The 24,155-nt window shown below is 41.4% G+C and overlaps 1 protein-coding gene and 1 pseudogene across 4 annotated transcripts in view; one reads left to right on the top strand and one right to left on the bottom strand.

The window, feature by feature from the left end:
• Nucleotides 1-24,155, bottom strand: part of LOC148901549 (leucine-rich repeat and immunoglobulin-like domain-containing nogo receptor-interacting protein 2) — a 266,334-nt gene that overhangs the window by 40,135 nt on the left and 202,044 nt on the right. For 2 of the 4 annotated variants that reach the window (XM_088989208.1, XM_088989217.1), the window contains one exon: nt 11,530-15,064. The exons of the other annotated variants lie outside the window; for them this stretch is intronic. In XM_088989208.1, coding sequence (XP_088845334.1) covers nt 13,211-15,052 — 1,842 coding nt within the window. In that variant the 5' untranslated portion in view covers nt 15,053-15,064 and the 3' untranslated portion in view covers nt 11,530-13,210. Of the gene's footprint in view, nt 1-11,529; nt 15,065-24,155 lie in introns of those variants that run through there. 4 annotated transcript variants of the gene reach the window in all.
• Nucleotides 4,331-4,422, top strand: LOC148901550 (U2 spliceosomal RNA; annotated as a pseudogene).

The raw sequence follows: 24,155 nt of genomic DNA, 5'->3' as shown, positions 1-24,155 counted from the left end.
CCATAAGAAACAAAACATGACAGGTACACACAATGACCCGAAGAAGGACATAATGCATGGAAATGAATAGAAATAAAGTGACGAGAGAATGAGAAACACTTGGACAAGACGCAAGGAGTCGAGGGAGCTGATTGGTGAAGCACAAGGGACCCGAATGACGAGAACAAATGTCCTCCAAACAAAAACACAGTACTTAAAGCATATTTGTCAGCAATTAGTCATCTGGTTCAACATTTTGTCCTTTTTTTGTCACTATAGCTTGCAGTTAGATAAGTGTTACCATATTTTAATTTCTAAAAAGAACACATCTAGCATGGACCTGCAATACAGAAATTATACTCAAAGTTTAACGAAGCGAGTCTCTAAAACACTTCAGGAGGAAGTAATTGAGCATTTCGAGAAAGCGGGTGGGTCATCTATGCACGTTTTCCTATGTAATGAGTACAAATACCTGAGTCGCTGTTCTACTTTGCGACACGAGCTAATTGGCTGCAAGCGAATCAATAAAGACAAACAGGAGTGTCAATTCTACTCCAGTTCCGATGCCTAACGCGCCACCAGTGTGTAAATACCAGTGACGTGCAGTCAGGGGAGGCAGGTGAGGCCGTGCCTCACCTGTCATCATGGAAATATCAAATGAAAAAACAAAATAAACAGTTATATTTATTTAGTGATTTGTACTTTAAGGTTCTTTTCCATTTAACTTCACCATTTTTGGATTTTTTTTCAAAATAGCCGAATTTTCACATTTACCGTTCAAATACTAAGTAGAGACGAGCGGTGAGGCAGCAGCGGGCTGAGCCTCACCAAGGATTGCGCAATGACTATGCTAACTGTGCTGGCTTGCTCTGCTGTGAGACCGTATTGCTGTCCCTCCGCATATCACTATTAAAGTGTTCAAACACTTTTAGTATATGAACTAAATTTCTACAGTTTAGCTGGTGTATATAATGTGGAGTCACTTTACATTATAAACACTGTACTACAGTATATATTTTATTTTATTTTTATCAAAACTGTGTGCATAGGTGAGGCACACAGTTCTCCTGCCTCATGACAGGGGGCGCTGGTGATTATAGATTCTTCTTGCGCCTTCTTGGTTGAAGAATAATAGAATTAGTGAGAGCAAGCTACAGTAAACAGTTAGCAACCATCCAGTCATTTTTTCGTGTTGCTAAGGAAGGCTTCTACAAAGAAGTTATCGATGCCTTTCTTCAGAAGGAGCGGCGCATGGACTTCATTTATAAGTAAAGACAACATAATAATCATGTTTTCTTTATTCTTTTTTCTATTCTACAGTTTATATAAAGAATGCTGACATGAGATCTTAAACAAAACATGTTAACTGTGGTCAATCAAATGCTGAATAAGCTACTCTATAGAGTTCATGTTTGTAAATCTGACTGTGATGACGGCAGTGCCTCACCAGCCATGAACCTCACCACACACCACTGGTAACAACCTACATACCTGCTTTCTCAAAACAATCAATTGCTTCCTCCTGAGGAGTTTTACAGCTTCACATTTTCATCGAAGAAATCCGAGCTCACATAAGTCGTAAACTAATCATTTTCTCATTCAAGTGAGTCGTGGAGTGGCTAAATGTGGTGATATTTTCTGAGGTTGAAGTGGGCATGAGTAGATCTGTCCAGATGTATACTGGTGCTGACTGATTGCTGTTGTTTGACATTATTTGTGAAGTATGTATAATGATTTGAATAGCTGTGCCCAACTCCTCCACCTCCTCGTACAAAGATGTGAGCGTTGGGACGTGTGGTGACATTACTGAGTAGACGGGGCCGATTTGAGAATAGTTATTTAAAATGTATTTTATAAAACATTATTCTCTTTGTTGGTTTTAATTTGAATGTCAACGGCACACTCTATAACTAGACAGATGGGACGTTTCAGATGGGTCAAAAGTTTTTCATGATGTGAGGTTTGAGGCGGGTTTTTTTATGATGGGGATTACTGCACCCAATTTTAGTGAGGAGGGGACATAGGCAAAGTTGAGGGAGGAGTTGACAATGTTCATCAGGTGGTATTGACAATAAAATACATTCAATGCAATCAATATCTACACATGGACAGTCTGGGTCACGATCACAAGCAGCGACCTGCATGCCGAGACTGAAAAGTTAAATCCTTGAACCCTCCCCTAGCCCCATTGAGCTGTTTCACTTATCACAAAGAATCAAACCCAATAAATTCAATCAGAGCCGCAAATCTTTAAAACATATGCAATTTTCAACCCATTCTGGTGCGTCATGAGATCTTTCAGCGACATGATTGAGCCCATCCACTTTTCAGAGGGATATATGTGCAAGTCGGTTGACAACTCATGTGTAGTTGCTTTCCTGCAATATGACAAGAGGGGAAGGGCTGCCCAGTGAGTCAGTGGTGAGCAGCACATCAACCTCACAGTGAACACTTGTTTTAGTTTGCAAACACCGTTTTCACAGGGGTGCGGTCATTTTGTCATTCGTTTGACACGCCAAAAACAAAACAGCCGCATGTCAAACAAACAACGCTGCTTTGTCCATGTTTTGTTTAGTTCGTTCAATTGTGAACAATGTAAGGAGAGGGACCCAAATGCAACAACCGAACACAAAATGACAAAATGTGGGCAGCAGAGACAGGCAGAAAAGGCGACAATGTCAAAAACAAAAGGCTTACATGGAATCAGCGACGTGAGAACAAGGTGCAGCTAACGAAGTTGCGACAAAAGAGACCGATGCACAATCAGTACGGGAGGCAATCGGGGCAAACGAGTTGCGGGTGCGCGAAGAGACAATCTGGAGCAGGTGTGCGCAAAATGGTGGAACATAATATACTAAAGTATAAAGTGACACAGCATTGGGCGTGTTCACACGGCAACTTTTACTCTTGTCTAACACCGGGGCTGCCCAGGTTTGACTCGTGACGCTTTGGAAAAGTTGATGACCTCAGGTATTACGCGCACTGTCTGTGTTTTTCCTTTTGTCTGAGCGCTGACAAATATAAACCATGACTTTTTGATACGTATCATCACAGAAACCTTCTAAATAAAAATGGCCAAAGCCAAACAAGACCGAATTCGACTCGCACCCTCCTAATGATGATCATTTTAAATCAATAAATCAGAGCAAAACAGCAAACAACAGTTGTGTACTTTGGAAAACCCGTATTTGAACCTCTTACACAGTGTAAAATGTTTTCAATCTGCAGCAGAGTAAACTTCACGTAATATTCCACAAAAGTGATTTTCGACAAATATGTGAATGTCTGTGAAGTGCTGCAAACGGGTTGGAGTTCAAAAAGAAATAAAGCCATTTAGCCCACAATGCTGAAAACAAGGAAGTGGAAAATAATTTAAGAAGCTGCCTTGGGCCTGCAGAAGATCAGAAATAATGAGCAAACAGCAATAACAAAAGTGGAATAAAAGCAAGATTAGCGATGGGCTCACAGGCCCCTACCTAGCACGGCTTATTATTTACAAGGCCCGGAGCAGACACCGCTGCAGACATTAATAATGTGTAAGCAAACAAGACAAGAAGGGAAAAAAATAAAATAAAAACATAAAAACTGGAGGAACCGCCCGCATGGCTTGCACAAGGAATTAAAACTGGGCAATTTCAAAGCTATTTGATCGAAATTTACAATGGAAACGTGACAACCAAAATTCTCCACCGGAAGTTCTCCGCAGTGACCTTTTCAAAGACGATGCAGGCATAAGAAGCGCCATAAAGGTTCCTCATGTCGTCAGCATTTTAGCATGTTAATACTTAAACCCTCTCTCAGGTTATAATTTATCTCCTCCTCATTGGACAATATAGGGGTGTTGGACCTCTTTTTCTCTTCTCGTGTGTTGGACAATATTTCAATGTGGACTTAGGTATTCAAACAAGTTCCACGGTTCCAATTTCACATTTATGTCAATAACCTTGGCCGTGTGAGCTCAAATGGATGCCTCCCATTGCATACTGTGGGGCGCCATGTCTCTCATGGAATAAAAGCCGTTCATTTGAGGAAGAATTACTGAGCTCTATCACATACAATATCGTAGCCATAAAGGGTGGAGTGCGGGCTTATTTTCTCTCCGCCTTCTTGATCATTTCATCTAGAGAGTAACGCCTCTGGGCAACGAGGCTGCGTATAATAAGGACTTTACACTGATGGAAAAAAAAAACTTCATTTCACGCTCCTATGTTCATTTCTCAGGAACAGATATGTGTGTTTAAAGGGTCAGAAAAAAAATCAAATTACAAACATTGAAAATTCAGTAATTGATTGAGAATCATTAAAAAAGTATCATGTTTGGTTTTGCTTGTTTTTTTTCAGCCTTTTTGTCAACGATTCTCGACCTCGTGGCTAAGATCAAGTGTCGTATCTGTTCTTACCAGTTTAATATCTGATACCCCTATATGGGGACCATAATTCTTTCTTACTGTGGTTCCATGGTGTAATGGTTAGCACGTTGGACTCTGAATCCAGCGGTCTTAGTTGAAATCGTGGTGGAACCTGGCTTTTGCAAATTTCCCCATTGTGAGACGATTAAAGGCTTTCTGATTCTAATTGTTTCTTTCGTGCACCTATCATAGCAGCCGTTTGTGTCTTGCTTTTTATAAATAGTGTTGACACAAATGAAAATTTTGCAGATTTATGATGGCTTGACCTTGAAGACAATTCCTTGTACTTGTGCTTGTTTCTTATCTGCAGGGTGGCAGTTACATTTTGGAAACAGTTTTAACTTCAAGGTCATGTAAAGTTCCACAGCACGGTCACATTTGATGTACGATGTGGGTTTAGGTTTTTATTGACACAAAAGGCACAATCAATGAATGAAATGGAATTTGAGGGAAGATGGGAGGTATCTGGTCATTTCATCGAACTGGTGTCTCAAAGGTCATTTCACTATTTTTGGCACCTAAAACGTAACCCCCCCTTCCCTCCACGAACCGTTGTTCTGCACAGCATGTGTCAATCCGCTTAAAATAGACAAGAGGAAAAAGATGATGGCTGTTGACAAGTGGCAGCAGTGGGAAGTCGACCGAATATACAGTACTGGTACATACCGTGACCTTACCCCCACCAAATTGAAAATATAGTGCAGATCTTTTAAAGTGGAATGGAGTAGAACGTGCCTATTAATGTTAGTGGCGATTGGACAGAGTTTAGAGCTATTCATTTACCCGAATGTTTTGTTCCACTGAATCGGCCAAATCTCTCAAAGTCCACATGGCAGTTGCAACCTGACTGCAACTTGTATGGTGGTACGCACATCTCTCAGACAACCGAGGGGCTACGTTGCGTTGCGGTTTCCCTCCATTTGTGTAGCCCAGGGGTGTCCAAAGTCGGTCCTCGAGGGCCGCCGTCCTGCCTGTTTTCCAGCTCCCCCAGGATCAACGCACCTGATTCAAATCATCAGGACCATTTTGATGCTGCTTCAGAGCTGGCTGATGAGCTGATCATTTGAATCAGGTGTGTTGCTCCTGGGAGAGCTGGAAAACAGGCAGGACAGCGGCCCTCGAGGACCGACTTTGGACACCCCGGGTGTAGCCATTGCAGAGCAAACACTAATCTGTCTGGATGTCTAGCCAGAGAAGCAGCTTTGTGGCGCAGTGCAAGTTACATATTTCGGCAGTGTCAACTTTGGTAATGCTACTGCGCTACAAGCCCTGGAGTTTGGCTTGACAAAATTCAAACTTGGACTGTGAAAAATCCAGCACGTGTGAATGTGGCTGTTTGGAGTCACTCATTTTTGGATCGGCGGTGGCTCGTGCAAGGTGGGAAAAAGTAAGTCTGGCTAAACCTAATAGATTCAATTCAATTCAATATGTAATAAATTCAATACATTCAATTAATCTCACCCCAAAAGCATCTCAGAATACATTGTGCTCATATCTTGGGGATTTGTCAATAAAATATCATATTGTCATTATCATTCAAGTCAACCACGGAGAGTGTCATCCCTGTGATGGTTTTAGAGGTTGAAATGGGCATAAATGGAGGTGTCCATATGCATTTTGGCGCCAAATGTAGACCACCTAGCTGTTTTGAGAGTAGTTATTTCCTGATCACTCCAAAACAAATTGAGGAAAATAGAAATGCAAGCAAATACAGTTTTCTTGACAAAGAAAAAAACTTTTTTTATGCTAAATATTTTGTTATTTCAATCCGTCTTGTACATATTTTGTCTGTAATTATTAGAAACTCTGAATACTATGTTCAATATTTTTACAGATGACATCACAATAGGCACCTTAGTGCACTGTTGCACCTGCAAAGTACTGCAGTTGTCCTGGCGTGCCTCCCAAACCGTTGAGCTGCACCAAGAAGACATTGTTTCTGCAGCTTTTGGCAAACACAGTAACACTTGCTGATCCTCAACGGGGATGACGAGACATGGAGACATGCTAACATGCTAACACAAGGACTGCGGCAATACTGTAACTAACACGTAAAATGCAGTTTTATTATGATAAATAGTTTTTGTAATCATTGTATTTAGTTGGTGTCATTTCTAATTTTGACACTTAAATACTTTTTGGCACTGTTGCATTTTCTTTTTTTTCCAAACTGGATTTTTCTTGTAATTATTTTCTCCTGTACTTTGCAAAGTTGCAGTTATTATGAATAACGAGTGAGGAAAACAACTGCATTACTCATGTTAGTCATAAGGGCAGGTATGCCTACTAATTTTAGTTTGCTTTGTTGATTTATGTTTATAAGTACACGCGTTGGAGGCAGAATTTTCGCATGACCATTCATCGCATCATTTTAAAGGACAACCAACACCTCCGGAGAAGTTGCGTCTATAATTTGTAAAATCACTTCAATCACTGTTTTTCATATGTTTGTACATGCTGGCGTTCGTGGTTTCGTGTGAATAGAACAATGTGAGGATTTTGCATTGGTTGCATTTTTGAAAGGAAATAGTCATGAAAAAGTGTAAATACGTTTTTATTTTATGCACAAGTTTATTTTTCACTTAACTACTGTACAAAAAGCACGCTAGATACGCAATCTATGAACCCAATTACATGCCATATCAAAGATCCCCAATTTACGTGTTGCCCCCCCCCTGTTTTAATGTAGTTCGGCGCAGGGCGGATATATCGATAGTTCAGTTATATCGACATTTTCTCCGACTTCGAGTATATATATATATATATATATATATATATATATATATATATATATATATATATATATATATATATATATAGAAGGAGAGAGAATCAAGCCATAGCACAGGCCCACGATTACCACCGGTTCTTTGCGGAAATTCAAAGACATGCTTACACGCTTTTGTTACAAAATTGAGGCGAACAAGTACCATTTGGTTTTTAAATGTGTATTCTATCACTATTATATTCTCACGGGCCTCCAGGTTCAGAATGATCCACTTGGCGAGCGCCTCGAAATATGTGGAGCAGTGCTGCTTTTCCCTGAGGAACCAATTATTTTTGGCATGCCAGATATTATTTTTATAAGAACATATACAATGTTCACCTCTGCAGCACACCACTAAAACGAAACAAAATCTAGTTGACATTTGTACACATATGTTACACCGTATTCAATGGATTTCGCCAGAGTTTTGGGATGTGATGACATCTTGTGGAACTAAATATTTCGTTCTGTGACACCAGATCTGCCTTGATTTTCATTTGACACAATCATCCATCCATATATCTGTTTATTCTCAGAAGAATCACAGCCATGTTGGAGCCTATCAAGCCTATCAGCCTATGTTCAATTAATATACTGAGGATCATTTTGAAATGTGTGAAGAAAACGACGTACCCGGAGAAAACGCACACAGGCACGGGGAGTAATTGCAAACTCCACCTAGGACAGCTCGGGTCTGGATTCAAACTCCAGGTTTTATGTTCTGTTCAACCAGTCCCATACTGTGCTGTCCTCAAGCAATGCGAGAGGTAGTATTTCAGCATCAAAGGGAAGTTTCATTTCTCAAGAAAAAAAAAAAAAATCTTGTTCGAAAATAAGAAGTTATCATGTTTATAAGTGCCGTGCTTAGTTGGCCAATTAAACAACAATAGGCCCACAGTCAAAGTGCAGATGGCCACAGTAAATCTGAGTGAAACAGACACGGCAGAGTGAACTGTCGGCTCCATCTAGAAGGTCCGGCCTTGCACAGAATTTAGGGCTTGGGATATTCCTTTATCACCGAAGTTATTTATGGCTTGAACATCCTGCACAAGCGCCAGGTTACAAACTTATCAATTCATGGAAAAGACAACCAATTAAAGTATCTATGTTTTACTGCTTGCAGCTGTTGGTCCTTAGAACGTCCAGAGGCGTGGTATTCTAATCAAGAAAACTATGTTTTACTAATGTATCACTTTAATTTGCATGTATTGTCAATAAATGGCTTGGCAGAGGGGCGCAGAATTCAGATGTATGTCATTGATGACTGCGTCTCCTGCCGGCAGTGAGGACGATCTTTCTGGTTCCGAGTCTCTGTCCACGGTGTATGACTGTCATATCTCTGACAGTTCTTTTGACTTCAACATGGTGCCGCGAGAGTGGCTGCCTTTCCAGCAGCTCCTGTATTTTGTTTTTCTAGTTTCATTCCTTTCTTAACTTTGCTCCTGTGAAATGTAAATTTCTCCACTGCGAGACTATTAAGGGCAAATCCAATCCAATAACATTATGAGAGTAACATCAAATTATTGTTTAATTAAATCCTAATCTGTTAAATCCTATTTTTTCAGAGTACACCCGCAACACTCATGAAGATAAACTATTTGGATTAATTATATTAATAATAATTGTCATATGAGAAGTATAATTTGGGGACTTTTTTTATTCAAATGAAAATGTATTGTATTTCTGGAATGCTGCTTATAAAAAGCACTAATATGAAAAAAAAATGTTTATAATCAAGACCAAGTTTATTCTTGTTCGACGATAAGACTAGAGTTCTGCATTTCAAGAAATAAAGTCCTATGTTACAAGGTAAAAAGTTTTGTCCAGAAAAAAATACAGCATCGAAAGAATAAATGTTAGAAATGCAAATTTCCCCATTGGGGGATCATTAAAGGCTTTCTGATTCTGATATTATTCGAGATTGTTACTTTTATGGGGAGGTTTGATTCATTTGGGAATAAATGTGTAGTGATGAGAGATTAAAAATATTATTTCTAGAAAAAAATCCGTTTTAAGCAATGTGATATTTTCATTGTAAATTATGTACTATGAAGAAAAACTGTATTGTTTCAAAACAAAAACTGTCATCTTACAAGACCAAACTTCAAAGAAATTTTACATAATGGATTCCTGTAAAATTATTTGATTAATTTCTGTCATTTTGCGATTTGCTTCTCAAAAACGTTAGTAACTTTGTTCTTGCAGTATTATGACATTTTTCTTAGAAAATAACAATCTGTGGCCCTGTGGTCCCCGCTCCTCCTTCAACTGAAATATATGGAACATTAACAATAGAATCAAGCTGCTCCAATTCATCTTTTGGCATTTTCTTTTCTGCTCTTCAAACTCGCCCACGACACTCAAACAAGCCGACCTTCAGGTGAGTAATAACAAGACACCACTTGAGCCGCTTCACAGCACGTAACAAACGTCAGCACTTTTACGCCCAAAGGCCACCGGTGTCAACGGAGACCTTGGAAATACAAGAAAAACGAGAGTTGGACGAGGTGTGAAGTGAAGCGCCGTCGCGTCGACGAATGAAGACGGATGATGTTTGACCACTCGAGTCCAGTTTCTGGCTTGTCCTCGCCACGTGAAACGTGGGTCCATCATATTTAACAAAGCAGATCGCTGTCATGACTTTGTCTTCCCTGTTTTTCATTTGCCAGGCAAAAGAGCAGTGAAAGGTAGCGAAACCCTCTAGGCCAAATCAATCCGGTGGGACACTGCAGGACCACAAAATGGTTCCAAGATCCACTTATGCAGTCATTGCCCCAGCAGCGCACACTACTTAGTAATAGCTCAACTCTGGTTCACAATTCAAATATTACACCCTTCATAAAAAGTCTAAAAGTAGAAAAAAATGGTTGTCGATGTGAGCAATATCAGCCAGACTTAAAGGACAATCGACATCACTTTTTTGTTTCCTAACTGACATCAGAAAAACGTTTTACAGCATCTAAAATACCCAAAACACGCAGTATGATATTTTTAGTCAAATGCAAAACACCAATAAAAATGACTTAAGTGTCTAAAAATACTTCAATTTGAAACTGTAAGTGGCCAGTTTCAGAAGGTCCCGCCCCCTTATTCGTGGTGTCACGCCAAGACGTCTTGCCTTGCTCGAGAATCAAAAAAATGGCTTCAGATTCGGAGAATATGTTTTCTTGTTACTCATCCAGTTATGAATGATTCAAATAGTTCTGAAGAGGAAAGCATACATGTTTGCAATCAATTAAAGAATTTATTCTGTGTCATTTTGAGGTGTAGCACCCAAAAGAGGCAGAAGATGGCGACAAAGTCCGTGGTAATGGGATGATTATTTCCTTAAAATTTTTGTCAGCGAATTTCAAATTGATGCTCGGTGCAACACACAAGGATTCACCATCGTGTTATTTATGTGTTTTCCTTCTAATTTCGCCATCACCACGGATCAACACGAAGTTTTCAGACCAAACAAAGTATCGCAAAATGCATTGACGTGATGAAAGGACTACTACAATGTGTCCTTTCTCGGTCAGGGGCGTTCCTTCAGTGACGTGACGTGAGGAGTCGTCACCAACTCAAAAACAAGACTTCCGGAATATTCAGCGCGAGCATTAAAACGTAAAATATAGCTATATGCGATGTAATCTTTGTAAAATCGGTTCAGTAGAAGTCATTTGAAACGATTTTACAAATTATGGACACAACTTGTCCGGAGGCGTCAGTTGTCCTTTAAGTTGAGATATTTTTACAGAGGAACTAATATGTCCGCAAAACCAGGTGTTAACGTTTTTCACAGCCACACTATGCACGTGTGCGGCCCGGTAGTCGAGTGGTTAGCACACCGGCTTCACAGTGCAGAGGTCGCCGGTTCGCGTCCCGGTCCGGCCTCCCTGTGTGGAGTTTGCATGTTCTCCCCGGACCCGCGTGGGTTTTCTCTGGGTCCTCCGGTTTCCTCCCACACTCCAAAAACATGCATGGCAGGCAGATTGACCACTCCAAATTGTCCCTAGGTGTGAGTGTGAGAGTGACTGTTGTATGTCTTTGTGTGCCCTGCGATTGTGTGCCCTGCTGGCAACCAATTCAGGGTGTCCCCCGCCTTGTGCCCGAAGACAGCTAAGATAGGCTCCAGCAACCCCCGCGACCCTAATGAGGAATAAACGGTACGGAAAATGAGATGAGATGAGAGACTATGCGTATGTGTACCACTTTACCTGTGAAATGTATTATTTGGATCCAAATCCATTCATAGTCAATTAAAATTAATTCAAGAAAAAAAAAACTTGATAAAATTACACATTATTGAAACATTTACAAACATATTTTTTTTAAAGACTCAAACACATACATGAGTACACATCAATTTAATGCCACTTCTCTATTTACATATCTATTTATGAATGTTTTTATAATCTCTTTAAATCAGACAACTTTTAAGCAAAAACAAATCATTGAAAATTCAAGTAATCAAAAAACAGTGGATACTGCCTTGACTTGACTTACGTAGCCGACTATTTTAGATGCAAGTAAAAATTCAAGACACAAACGTACTTCCGATCCCCATTGCTAAAAGGCGGCAGGAAATGATACGCCTGTAATCAATTCACATTGGTTTCCTTGTGATGGAGGATGAAGGATGGACCTCTTCGGAATGTCTAATCTGCTAACCTTTATACCACCTTTCCTTCACATTACTTGATATGTCATCGGGTCAGGGAGAGATGAAAATACAGCACTGTTTCAACTGAATTGGACTCCACTTTTCCAACCTCACTTCATTGTGCAACGGTGTATATTATACTTTATATTAAAAATACACATTTGTTCTTTTGGTGGTTTGAATTAGATTATTTGCATACTCATCGCTTCAGTTACATTCTCGAGGTACCACTGGAATCGTTATTTATATTTTGATCAAGCTATTTGCAACTTCACAATTATACGATTGCAACTTTGTCTCATTAATCAAGCTGACCTCAGCCACAGGTACAAATACAACTGCATTTATTCCACATAGATATTTTTTATGATTTTTTTAAATTGTTACAATCTCAATGATTCAACAATAAAATGAAGAACTACCACAACAAAGTCATTTTTTCTACAGGGGAAAGAATAAAGAAAGGATGCAAACAGCACTGTAGCAAAAAGTTGACACATGGGCCAAAAAGTTGACACATGAGCCAAAAAGGTACACTTGAAAGGAATCGAAAGACACTCAAGTCGGACAAAACGGTGGTTCAGGTTCACCGAGGGAAAGTCCAGAAGTTACAGTATACTGGACAACCGACAGCAGTCCAGGATAGATCCTTGACTAACGTCATTAATACATAAAATATTTCTTTGATAAATATGTATTTATTCATATTTCTTATTTCTGAGTCAATCGTGAGAGAGTAGGGACACATCACTCATAGAAGCCCTTCCTGAATCTATGGAAACTTCAAAAGTCTCAAGTGTTTTTTTTCCATGGTGTTGTTATTCGTATGATTGTTTTAATGTATTTTTTATGCAGTTTTATTGTTGTTGTTACTGAACATACAGTATAGACTTCTATCAATTTTGGCTAATGCACAACATGAATATTGCTATGAATATTTTTTGATGCGTATGTACATACAGTAGGTGTACATAACGCATTAGGATCACACAAGCAAATGTATTGAACACAGGAAGCAATGGTTTCCGTCATTGGTTGATTGCGTGGGTGAAAAAGCATGTGGCGCAAGACTCAACAAAGGTTATTTATAGCATACAATACAAATTGGGACTGTACACGGTTCGGCCAAGTCCAGAAGATCCGACACATCGAAGGGCATTCAGCTTTTTTTCGGGAGGGCATAGAAATATCAAAAAGCTGATCAATCACACTTATTTCCCATGTGACCTGAAGCAATTCTGACATCCTACAAGTATTGTATACAAGGTCCAGCTCCTTTTCTCTTATCCAAAAGTCTTTTGCGACCACTTGTCTGTCAGCTGTGATTCTGTGTGCAGGGGGGAAAAAATAGAATGTACTTTGGGTTATTTTCCACAGATGATCCATGTATTTATTTTTCTAAAAAACAAGTCACATCATTTTCATGTTGAAGCGATGAGGACCGGTCTGGACGTCGGCCGAGTCCACATTGGTGCCGTTGGATTTGGATCGAGGCACATATTCCACGTCGATATTGTTTTTATGATTTCCTTTGCCCCTGCTCCAGATGAACAGGAGCAGGAAGCAAAACAAGACCATCCCAAGGAATGTGAAGCAACCCATGGCCGTTGAAACCAAAATGGTCTTTAGGTCCAAGCCCAGGGCGACGTTAGCGGTCCCGTTGGTCGTGGTGTTGCTGGGGTCCGTGTAATACTGGGTCCTGTTGGCGTACAGGGAGCCCAGGCTCTTTACGGCCAGCGACGTCATCAGGGTGTCATTCCCAGCTGTGTTGGACGCGAGGCAGAGGTAGACGCCGCCGTCTTGAATCTCGGCCGACTTGATCTCCAGCGTGCCATTGTTGTGCACCGTTACCCTGCTGTGACTTCTGGCTGTCAGGACACGCCGGCGTGGAGAAACCCAGGACACGGTGGGCCTCGGTGTCCCCTCGGCTCTGCAGTGCAGCAGAGCTTGCTGGCCCTCATCCACCGTCATGGTTTGCGTTTTGTTCTCACGGATTTTCGGTTTGGTGCAGGTCACATAGTAGGAGAGTAGGCTTTCCTTAAATTCCTGGAAAGGCCTGCCTCGGATCCCCTCGGGCGTGTTGCACTCTGGCTGGGAATCTCCAAACAAGATGGAGTGCCTTTTCTGTAGGATCCACATCAGGCGACAGTCGCACACAAGCGGATTGTTGTCAATGAGGAGGATCTCCAAAGCTTCTGGGGAATGGAACGCTCCCTTCTCCAGGGTGTCCAGTCGGTTGTGAGAAACATTGAGCACCTTCAGGCCCTGAAGGCCCTGAAAGGCATAGGGTTCGATGGCAATGAGCTGAGCGCCGACCAGATGAAATACCTGAAGGCGAACCAGGTCCATCAACATTCCACCTTCAATGTGCTGGATGCGGTTGTAGGACAAGTTGAGGTGTGTCAGGTAGGGCAGGTGCTTCAAGGCCTGGTAGGGGAAGGATGACATGTTAGTGTTGGTGATGGATAGGGTGGTGAGGTTGAGGCCATGCAGGGCGTTTGCCGGGATGTGGTCCAGCGAGGGCCAGTTATCGATTTCCAAGTGGCGCAGCCGAAACAGCTTTTTGAAAGAATATGGATGCAAAGTGCTGATGCTGAGGTAACGCAAGTGCAGGCTAACTAGGTTGCGGAGGTGCGAGAGGGCCTCAGAGGGTACGACAGTGAGGTTGCACCTCTCCAGGGCCAGTGTCTCTAGGCTTAAAAGTCCGCTGAATGCTCGGTGCGAGATGTAAACCAGGTCGTTGTCCCCCACCTCCAAAAACTTGAGATTGTGCAAGTCCTGGAACATGTAGTCCAGGAGTATGACAATCTTATTGTCGCTCACGTCCAGCCGGGTGAGGTTGACCAGGCCCGAGAAGACACCAAGAGGGATAAGCTTAATCCGGTTGCTCTTCAGGCTAAGTGAATGCATGCCAAATAGAGCATTGAAGGCACCCGGTTCCACATAGCTGATTATATTCCCGCTCAGGTCCAGTTCCTCCAGGCCTGGGAAGGTGGAGAAATCGTCTGGGTTGATCATGGTCAACTTGTTTTTACTGAGGTCCAGAATCCTGGTCTCGCCTGGGATGCCATCGGGGATAGTGGGCATGCGCTTGCGGTGACACACCACAGCCTTGGTCTGTGCCGAGCACTCGCAGCGGGAGGGGCAGGCCAGAGAGGAGCCCACAAAGATGGCCAGCAGAGCCAGTCCAAAGACTGGTTGCCAGCATGAGATGACTGTGTGCAGCATGACTTTGCTCAAGCAGTCCACCATTCTGTCACGGCACTGAAAAATAAGACCAACACAACACAAACACATTGAGTGACTCAGGTTGGATCTTTTTTTTTACTATGCACAATTTCAGCTGACATTGTGACTGCAAGTAATTCCTACAAAATTAATGCCAAATGGAGAAACCACTGAAAGGCATCACTGCACAAACACTTCTTAATAGAACACAATCAAGACAATCACGATGTAACGTGTTCATTGTTGGTCAGTCGTCTATTTTTAATCTAATTGGGCAAAATATGTATCACAACCGGTTTTACTAATTAACACTATTTCTTGTTGAAGAAAAATATGACTTTTGTACATTTTAAAGTCACAGCATTCAAATAAAAAAAATGTGAGGGAGAAAAAGTCCTGTCTAATTTCAGTGTGATGTAGATTTTTTTAAGGAACACAAAAAGAGTGAAACATGGCCGTGTAAATCAACGTCTTGTTTACTATTTTGACCTGGAATGTGCGTTCAATAGGAAATACGTGGATATATTGTAGTCGTACATAGGAATCAATGGTTATGTATATCAAATTAGTTTGTAATTTTTTTATAAAATTGCTGCAATTTCCAACTAGTTTTTTTTTTCTTTGGATCGCCCCTGAACCTGGTAATGATGTCATTTTCTTTACAATTTTAAAGGAATACAGTAATCAATTTGGAAATCTAGCCACAAGGGGGCACAAGCCAGTGTCTTATTGTGCCGGTCCCAAACCCGGATAAATACAGAGGGTTGTGTCAGGAAGGGCATCCGACGTAAAAGTTTTTGCCAAAACAAATATGCGAATCAAACCTATGAATCCCATACCGGATCGGTCGAGGCCCGGGTTAACAACAGTGGAAAATTGACTACTGTTGGTCGAAGAAGGAGAGGAGGGAGGTGTGCCCGGAGGAAAAGAGAGAAATGGAACGCCAAGAGTATAGACCTAAGAGTAGGAACTTTGAATGTAGGACCAATGACAGGTAAAGGTCGAGAGCTGGTTGACATGATGCAGAGAAGGAAGGTAGACATACTGTGTGTCCAGGATACCAGGTGGAAAGGGAGCAAGGCTAGAAGCTTGGGGTCAGGGTTTAAGTTGTTCTATCATGGTGAAGACAGAAAGAGAAATGGAGTTGGGGTTATCTTAAAAGAGGAGTTTGTTAGGAATGTCTTAGAAGTAAAAAGAGTATCAGATAGAATGATGAGTCTGAAGCTAGAAATTGAAGGCGTGATGTTCAATGTTGTTTGTAGGTATGCCCCACAAGTAGGATGTGAGCTGGCAGAGAAGGAGAAATTTTGGTTGGACTTTGATGAAATCATACAGAACATCCCGAGAAGTGAGAGGGTTGTAATTGGTGGAGACTTCAATGGACATGTTGGCGCAGGAAACTAAGATGATGAGGGGGTGATGGGCAGGTTTGGACTCCAGATGAGGAATGCTGAAGGACAGATGGTGGTTGACTTTGCTAAGAGAATGGAAATGGCTATTGTGAATACTTTCTTTCAGAAGAGACAGGAACATAGGGTGACCTACAAGATTGGAGGCAGAAGTACACAGGTAGACTACATTTTGTGTCAACGGCGCCATCTAAAGGAAATCAGTGACTGCAAAGTAGTGGTTGGTGAGAGTGTAGCCAGACAGCATAGGTTGGTGGTGTGTAGGATGACGCTGGCAGTGAGGAAGATGAAGAACCCAAAGGCTGACGTGAGGACGAAATGGTGGAAGTTGAAAAAGGAAGAGTGTTGCATGACATTTAGTAAGGAGGTACGACACGCACTGAGTGGGCAAGAGGTCCTTCCAGATGACTGGCAAACTAGAGCAAACATAATCAGACACAGGTCGGAAAGTACTTGGTGTATCGAGTGGAAGAAAGGTAGATAAGGAGACTTGGTGGTGGAATGGGGAGGTGCAGGAGTGTATACAGAGAAAGAGGTTAGCAAAGAAGACGTGGGACACTGAGAGGACGGACGAGAATAGACAGCAGTACAAGGAGATGCAGCGCACGGTAAAAATAAAGGTGGCAAAGGCCAAACAAGAGGCCTATGATGACTTGTAAGCTTGGCTAGACAGCAAGGAAGGTGAGACTGATCTTTACAGGCTGGCGAGACAGAGAGACAAAGATGGTAAGGACCTGCAGTAGGTCCGGGTGATTAAGGATAGAAATGGCAATGTATTAACAGGTGCCAGTAGTGTGATGACAAGATGGAAAGAGTACTTTGAAGAATTGATGAATGAGGAAAATGAGAAGGAACAAAGAGTAGAAGACATGACTGTTGTGGACCAAGACATAGCAGGCATTAGCAAGGATGAAGTGAGGAGGGCGCAGAAGAGGATGAAGGGGGAAAGGCACTCAGGCCTGATGATTTACCAATCGAAGTATGGAAGTGTCTTGGTGAGGTGGTGGTGTTCTTGACTGGGTTATTCAACAAGATCTTAGATGGTGAACAGATGCCTGAAGAATGGAGACAAAGTGTGCTCGTGCCCATTTTTAAGAACAAAGGAGATGTGCAGAGTCGTACTAACTACAGAGGAATAAAGTTGATGAGCCATACAATGAAACTATGGGAAAGAGTAGTTGAAGCAAGACTAAGAGCAGAAATGAACATTTGTGAGCAGCAGTATGGCTTCATGCCAAAAAAGAGTACGACAGATACAGTGTTTGCTTTAAGAATGCTGATAGAGAAGTACAGAGAAGGTCAGAAGGAATTGCATTGTTTCTTTGTAGATCTGGAGAAAGCGTATGACAGGGTGCCCAGAGAAGAGCTGTGGCATTGCATGAGGAAGTCTGGAGTGACGGAAAAGTATGTTAGAGCGGTGCAAGACATGTATCATGACTGTAAGACAGTTGTGAGGTGCGCTGTCGGTATGACTGAGGAATTCAAGGTGGAGGTGGGACTCCACCAGGGGTAAGCTCTGAGCCCCTTCTTGTTTGCTATGGTGATGGACAGGCTGACAGACGATGTTAGACAAGAATCTCCTTGGACCATGATGTTTGCAGATGACATTGTGATCTGTAGCGAGAACAGGGAACAGGTGGCGGAGAAACGAGAAGTGTGGAGATATGCCCTGGAAAGGAGAGGAATGAAGATCAGTCGCAGCAAGACGGAATATAAGTGTGTGAATGAGAGGGATCCAAGTGCAAGAGTGATGCTACAGCGAGAAGAGATAAAGAAGGTGGAGGATTTTAAGTACTTGGGGTCAACTGTCCAGAGCAACGGAGAGTGTGGAAAAGAGGTGAAGAAGCGTGTCCAGGCAGGCTGGAGTGGCTGGAGAAAAATGTCACGTGTGATGTGTGATAGAAGGGTTTCAGCTAGGATGAAAGGAAAAGTGTATAAAACCGTGGTGAGACCAGCTATGATGTTTGGACTGGAGACGGTGCCACTGAAGAAAAGACAGGAAGAAGAGCTGGAGGTAGGATAGCTGAAGATGTTGAGGTTTTTTTTGGGAGTGACCAGGTTGGATAGGATCAGGAATGAGTACATTAGAGGGACAACTCATATTAGAGGCTTTGGAGAGAAAGTCAGAGAGGCCAGACTGAGATAGTTTGGACATGTCCAGAGGAGAGAGAGTGACTATATCGGGAGAAGGATGCGGAGCCTTGAGGAGGTTGATGGATGTGGTCAAAGAGGACATGAAGGTAGCTGGTGTGAGGGAAGAGGATGCACAAAACCTGGATAGATGGAGGACATTGATTCCCTGTGGCGACCCCTGAGGGGAAAAGCCGAAAGGAAAAGGAGAAGAAGACAGTTGAAATTGAAACAACAATTGAAAAAACACAAACAAAAATGAAAAACAGATTTCAATTTTGTCCAGTTTACGCATCACCAAGCACGCACCTTCTCTGACTGAGACTAAATGAGGGCATGAATATAATTGAATATTGTTATTTGTTGAGTCATCATATGAAAAATGGAACCTCTTTCCAGGTGATACCATCTGATTGTTGCTTTAAGTCACATAGATCAGATATTGCGCATGTGGAAAGAAAATATGTAAACCATGGCATATCATGTGTTCATTCCTTCCATCCATTTATTATTTCCAAGATAATTTTGTATAGAATACAGGCTGACGCATAATTGCATGGTTAATGACAGGCGAAAAAAGAGAAAAAAACGTAGTGGCGGCTGAGGTGTCACACAGTGTACAAAAATATTGGCCAATACCGTGCCAGTGGAGTGGTTTGCTCCGCAGTCTCGGTTGCTACGGTGGCCAGAGCCTATAATTAGTCATTGCGTTAATAAGTGTCAAATGAATGCATGCAGAGAAGAACAAGTGTGCTGATTGCACACACAATCCGAGGCATATAAAAGCTTGAAAACAAAAGCAGCTTTTTGATGCCCTCCATTCTAAACAAACAAACAAACAAACAAACAAACAAACAAACAAACAAACAAAATCAAAACACGTTTATTAGGATGACAATCAAGAAAACAATATTAGATAAACACAAGGTGAGAAGGATAATGAAAACTATTCAGGGGAAAGAAAGCACACATGTAAGAAAACCCAAAAGTCGATTGCATGAAACAATTTGACCATTCTTATTCCTTTTGTCTCATTTTTGGCTGAGCCTTTGTTTCAAAACACGAAACCTGTCTTTACAAATCCACTCTGACTTGCAAATCATATTTGAACCTTTAACAGTCGTGACAAATAATTTCAAAGCCAAACCTTTCTTGATTTCCTAACTCTGGCCTGAAACATGTATTTAAAACTTGAACCAAGGCTTCCTACCCAAACATTGCCTTGAAACCCTACTGAGAAACCCACACTGTGTCTCAATAGCCTTCTTGAAGCCCCTTAACCTGACCCAAACTCGGATTTTATAGACAAACCTTTCTAATTTGAAATTGCACCTCTGCATCAAAAAAAAATCTAATTTGGCACACTAACCCGGTCTGAAACCCGAACCATAATTTGAAGCCCAGACCCTGAGTTGACATCCAAATTTAAAACCTTAACTCTGAATTCAAATTCCAAACCTAGCTAATTTGAAACATTAATAACTCCACATTGAGATGTGATTCGCAGACCCTAACTTGACTCAAAACCCTAATTAGAAGGCCAAACCTTTGTCGAACCCCTACCCTCTGCTTGAGACTCTAACTTGAAACCCAGACCTTGTCTTGAAATCTTAATACCAGCTTGAAGGTCTACTTACAAAACCTAAACCAGACTTGAAATGCTGACTTTTTTTCATTCAGAGACATGACAACACTAAAGATGCTGTGAAGCTTTACGTTACGCAGCTCCTCACGACTCAGTCGACGGCCAAATAAACAATTTGGGATGGTGATTTTCCACACGGGCTGCAAAACACTCTGATGCAGTCAAAAGCGATTAAAAAGGCCTTTTGGAAATAAGTGCTTGACCCACTACATTCTGTGTGAAATGAAAATAAGATATAAAGTGATTGGCTCACACATTGAAGAGTCTTCTTCGAGGTTTCAAGGCAATGTTTGGGTATGAAGCCTTGGTTCAAGTTTTAAAGACATGTTTCAGGCCAGAGATAAGTGCTTGACGCACTACATTCTGTGTGAAATGAAAATGAGATATAAAGTGATTGGCTCACACATTGAAGAGTCTTCTTCTTTGTGGCATTAAATATATATCATTAAAATAAATAATAATTCTGAAAGCTTATCGCAGATCACGGATGGTGCGGAGCTGCTGACAGGTTGCAAAAATGGCAGCAAGCATCCCTGCTTAATTTGCTGTGTCACGGCCAGTTCTAAAATTAAACAGCGAGCGAGATTCATCTCCATTTTTCCTCCCCGAGGGGCCCGCTGTTACGTCAAGACAAGCGCGCTCAGAAAAGAAGAACACGACACTGGATTCAACACAAATACAATGAAAACAATACGTGAATAGGAGCATGTCATTTACAGCCCAAGTGTTGAGATGACATGTCAAACATTCAACGACAAGAAAAAAAATACAATGACTGGCTTGAAACCCTACTAAGTAAGCCGAACCATGATTGGAACCTTGCCTTGGAACCCAAATTCCAATCTTAGTTTTCAACCCTCATCCAAAACAGGAATATCAGCACCATTTGACTGTAATGGCTTGAGGAGCCGACAATGAAAAAAGAAGTGTTGGCGCAGAGCGCCCGTGCATATGTGGAACTGGGAGTCACGGATTACATGGGACAGGAGATTTTCGTCAATAGATGCTACAGTTTTGTGTTTGCTTTCGAAACTTGGCTTGTAGCATATGTGCAGTTTCAGCATGATCTAGTGGTGAAAAGACATTTGATCCACTCCTCTTTCTTTTATAACTGCTTCAAACAACAAAGTCTAATCAGAAAAGTGGTTAAGGTTGTTAAGAGTGTCTTATGTGTTGTCATTTTATTTTGTAATTTTGACTTCTAAATGGTGCCACAAGAGTTGTTGTCTTTACAGCAACTCCTATAGTTTGTTCTTTTTCTTTTTCCCTTCCTCTTCCTTTTTATAACTTTGTAGCTTTGAATTGGGAATTTATCCATTGTGTAACCGATAAAGGTCATCTTGTCTTATCTTTGACAGCTTATCACTGCCTGAATGAACTTACTTGATATCTGAACATTCACGAAAAGCAGTAAGCACACCTGCTTCTGAACCCTGGCTGTGGCTGAGTCGAAAACCAATTTTGAAACCTTGTCCCAAAACTTGAAACAGCAACCTAAGAATTTGAAACCCTTACTTGGCTCAAAACCATACACGCCTGATTCTCAATTTCTGACCCAGGATTCAATGTGGATTTGAAATCTTTCCACTGTCCAGTTTCCACTTCCTTCTTGAAAGCACTATCCTGTAACTGTCTTTAAAGCCTATTTTAAAACCAAAATTCCTGGGTTGACACCCAACTTTGAAGCCTGAACTCTGATGAGAAACCTCAATCCTAGCTTGAAATCCCAAACTGAAATCCCAATGCAGTCTGAACCACTATGTTGAAAGCCAAATGCTATCTTGACACACTAATTTGACGCTTTGGCTTGAAATCATAATAGTGAAACGAAAGTCGAAACCCTCATTTAAAATCCTTGGCTTGTAACATTATTCTTTCCTTGCCTAACAGAGTCATTGGAAGATGAACTTTAGTATTTTGCCATTCCAGTCTGATTATTTATATTAAATCCGCAATGTATCTGAGCGGCTTACCACCATTTTTTTATTGCAATAGGTAACAGGGCTCTGTATGGCCGGCTCCCACTCACTGCTGACTTGTAAAAGCGCACCCGAGCGTGCAAGAGTGTCTTCAAAAGTTCAGTCTTTTTTTCTTGACGTGTAAGATGGAAAATTTCTCATTATATTAATTGAAGCAACTTTACTACCTCTGAAACAAAACTAATGGCGGCTGATGAAAGTGAAAATGAATTTGAAACCCCAACCGAGGCTTAAAACCCTAACTCAATCTTGAAACTTTTATTTAAACCGTAGCCCAGGCATTAAATCCTATTTTGAAATCACTGTCTTATCTTGGCTTGAATTAGAACCAGAATCTGACTTATAGACCGCGAATGCAAACACACAAGGAGTTACAACCCGTACAGAAGAACATAAACCAATAGCCAATAGGGGGAGAGAGGATGGTAAGCCTGGTGCTTTGTTTGCTGTTCCAAAAAGTAGCAAAGAACAAATGTCTGTGTTTGTGCGTGAAGATTAATTGTTTGATCGAATGTCCCTCCTGAAGTTTTGATACTTTCCCCGTAGAATTTCAAAGGGTTATTAGATTGAGTTCATCATTGGTGGCTCGCAACGTTTTGAAAAATGAAACTAGTTTTGTGTTCAAGTAAGGATGCATGGAATCCTGTAAGCAACACACTGGCTACACATGTCACATGGTGCATTTGATTTTTTTCACAAGGTAATTGTATACGCACCTTTTGTATACACATAAATCGGTTGTTCGATTATCACATTTTTAAGATTGAGAGAAGCCAAATTCAAAATGACGCTTTCAGTTCAACGTGACAGACATGTAAAATAAAAATAAAAAAAGTTGCACATTACTCAAAAAGCAGAAAAACTGTATCAATTCTATTCACAGCAGAAAATGTATAACTCCTTATAAATGTCTAAAATTACATAAAAGATCAGATCCAACCCCCTCGTATATTGGGGCCATGGATTATTGGGACTGAGGGTCTTGTCATGATGAAAATTGTCTACTAAATTCCATTTTGCCAAATGAAAGTGGCTTTGGGGGGTGAATTGAAGAAAAAAAGCCAGGCCTTTTCTTGCTTCAGATAAAAGCTGATGTAATTTGTGGACATTCAATGGGGGTGGGGTGGGGTGGCTTCGGCAAGGAGCATTGTGCAGAATGGAGACTTAAATGGTTTCTTAGTACCGTCTCTCTGAACAATTTCACAGATCTTGGGTTGTGATTAAAGTCTTTGCCGTGTAGTAATAGCTCCAATTGTAACAATTGTGGTGAGAGGAGGTGATAATCTCTATTGTGAGGTTGTGAGCTGCACAGTCCACTTCATACTGAGCATTAGTTTAATAATACAGTTGGCACCCACTATTCGCAGGAGCATAAGGACCAGGGTCGGTTTGTGAATAGCAAAAATGTGTGCAAAACTGATGTCCATTTAACATGTATTTTGTGCCAACCTAGTCGATTGGATAGCATGTCCACCTCACAGTATAGAGTTGCGGCCTTCGATTCTGTGTGGAGGTTGCATGTTCTCCCTGTGTGTGTGAGTTTTCTCTGGGTCCTTTGGTTTGCTTCGACATTCCAAAAACGTGTGGCCGTTTAATGTAACACTCTAAATTGTCCCTTAGTGTGAGTCTGAGCGCCATTTGTTGTTTGTCTATATGTGCTCTGTGGTTGGCTAGCAACTGATTCATGGTGTCACCCGCCTTCTGCCCGAAGACAGTTGGTGTAAGCGCCAGCATGGCGCACAACTCTTGTGTGGGTGAGTCGATCAGAAAATGAACAGAGAGATGTATGGCAGAAAACAGCTCATTGATACGAGCTCTTTTCACTTGCTGCACAAGTACTTTTGGCCGCTTGTGCACTCAGGCACCAGCCATTACAAAAACCGCAACAAACAATCTGCTTTGACAAAGATGAGGAATGCTCATTGTTGATTGACGCAGTCTCTGGTGGTATTCGACAACATCAG

Source organism: Hippocampus bargibanti, linkage group LG02 (genome assembly GCF_051943395.1).
Source record: "Hippocampus bargibanti isolate YZ-2025 linkage group LG02, ASM5194339v1, whole genome shotgun sequence".
Lineage (NCBI taxonomy): Eukaryota > Metazoa > Chordata > Actinopteri > Syngnathiformes > Syngnathidae > Hippocampus > Hippocampus bargibanti.
The sequence above is the reverse complement of the archived record's forward strand: the minus strand, read 5'-3'. Positions and strand labels throughout refer to the sequence as shown.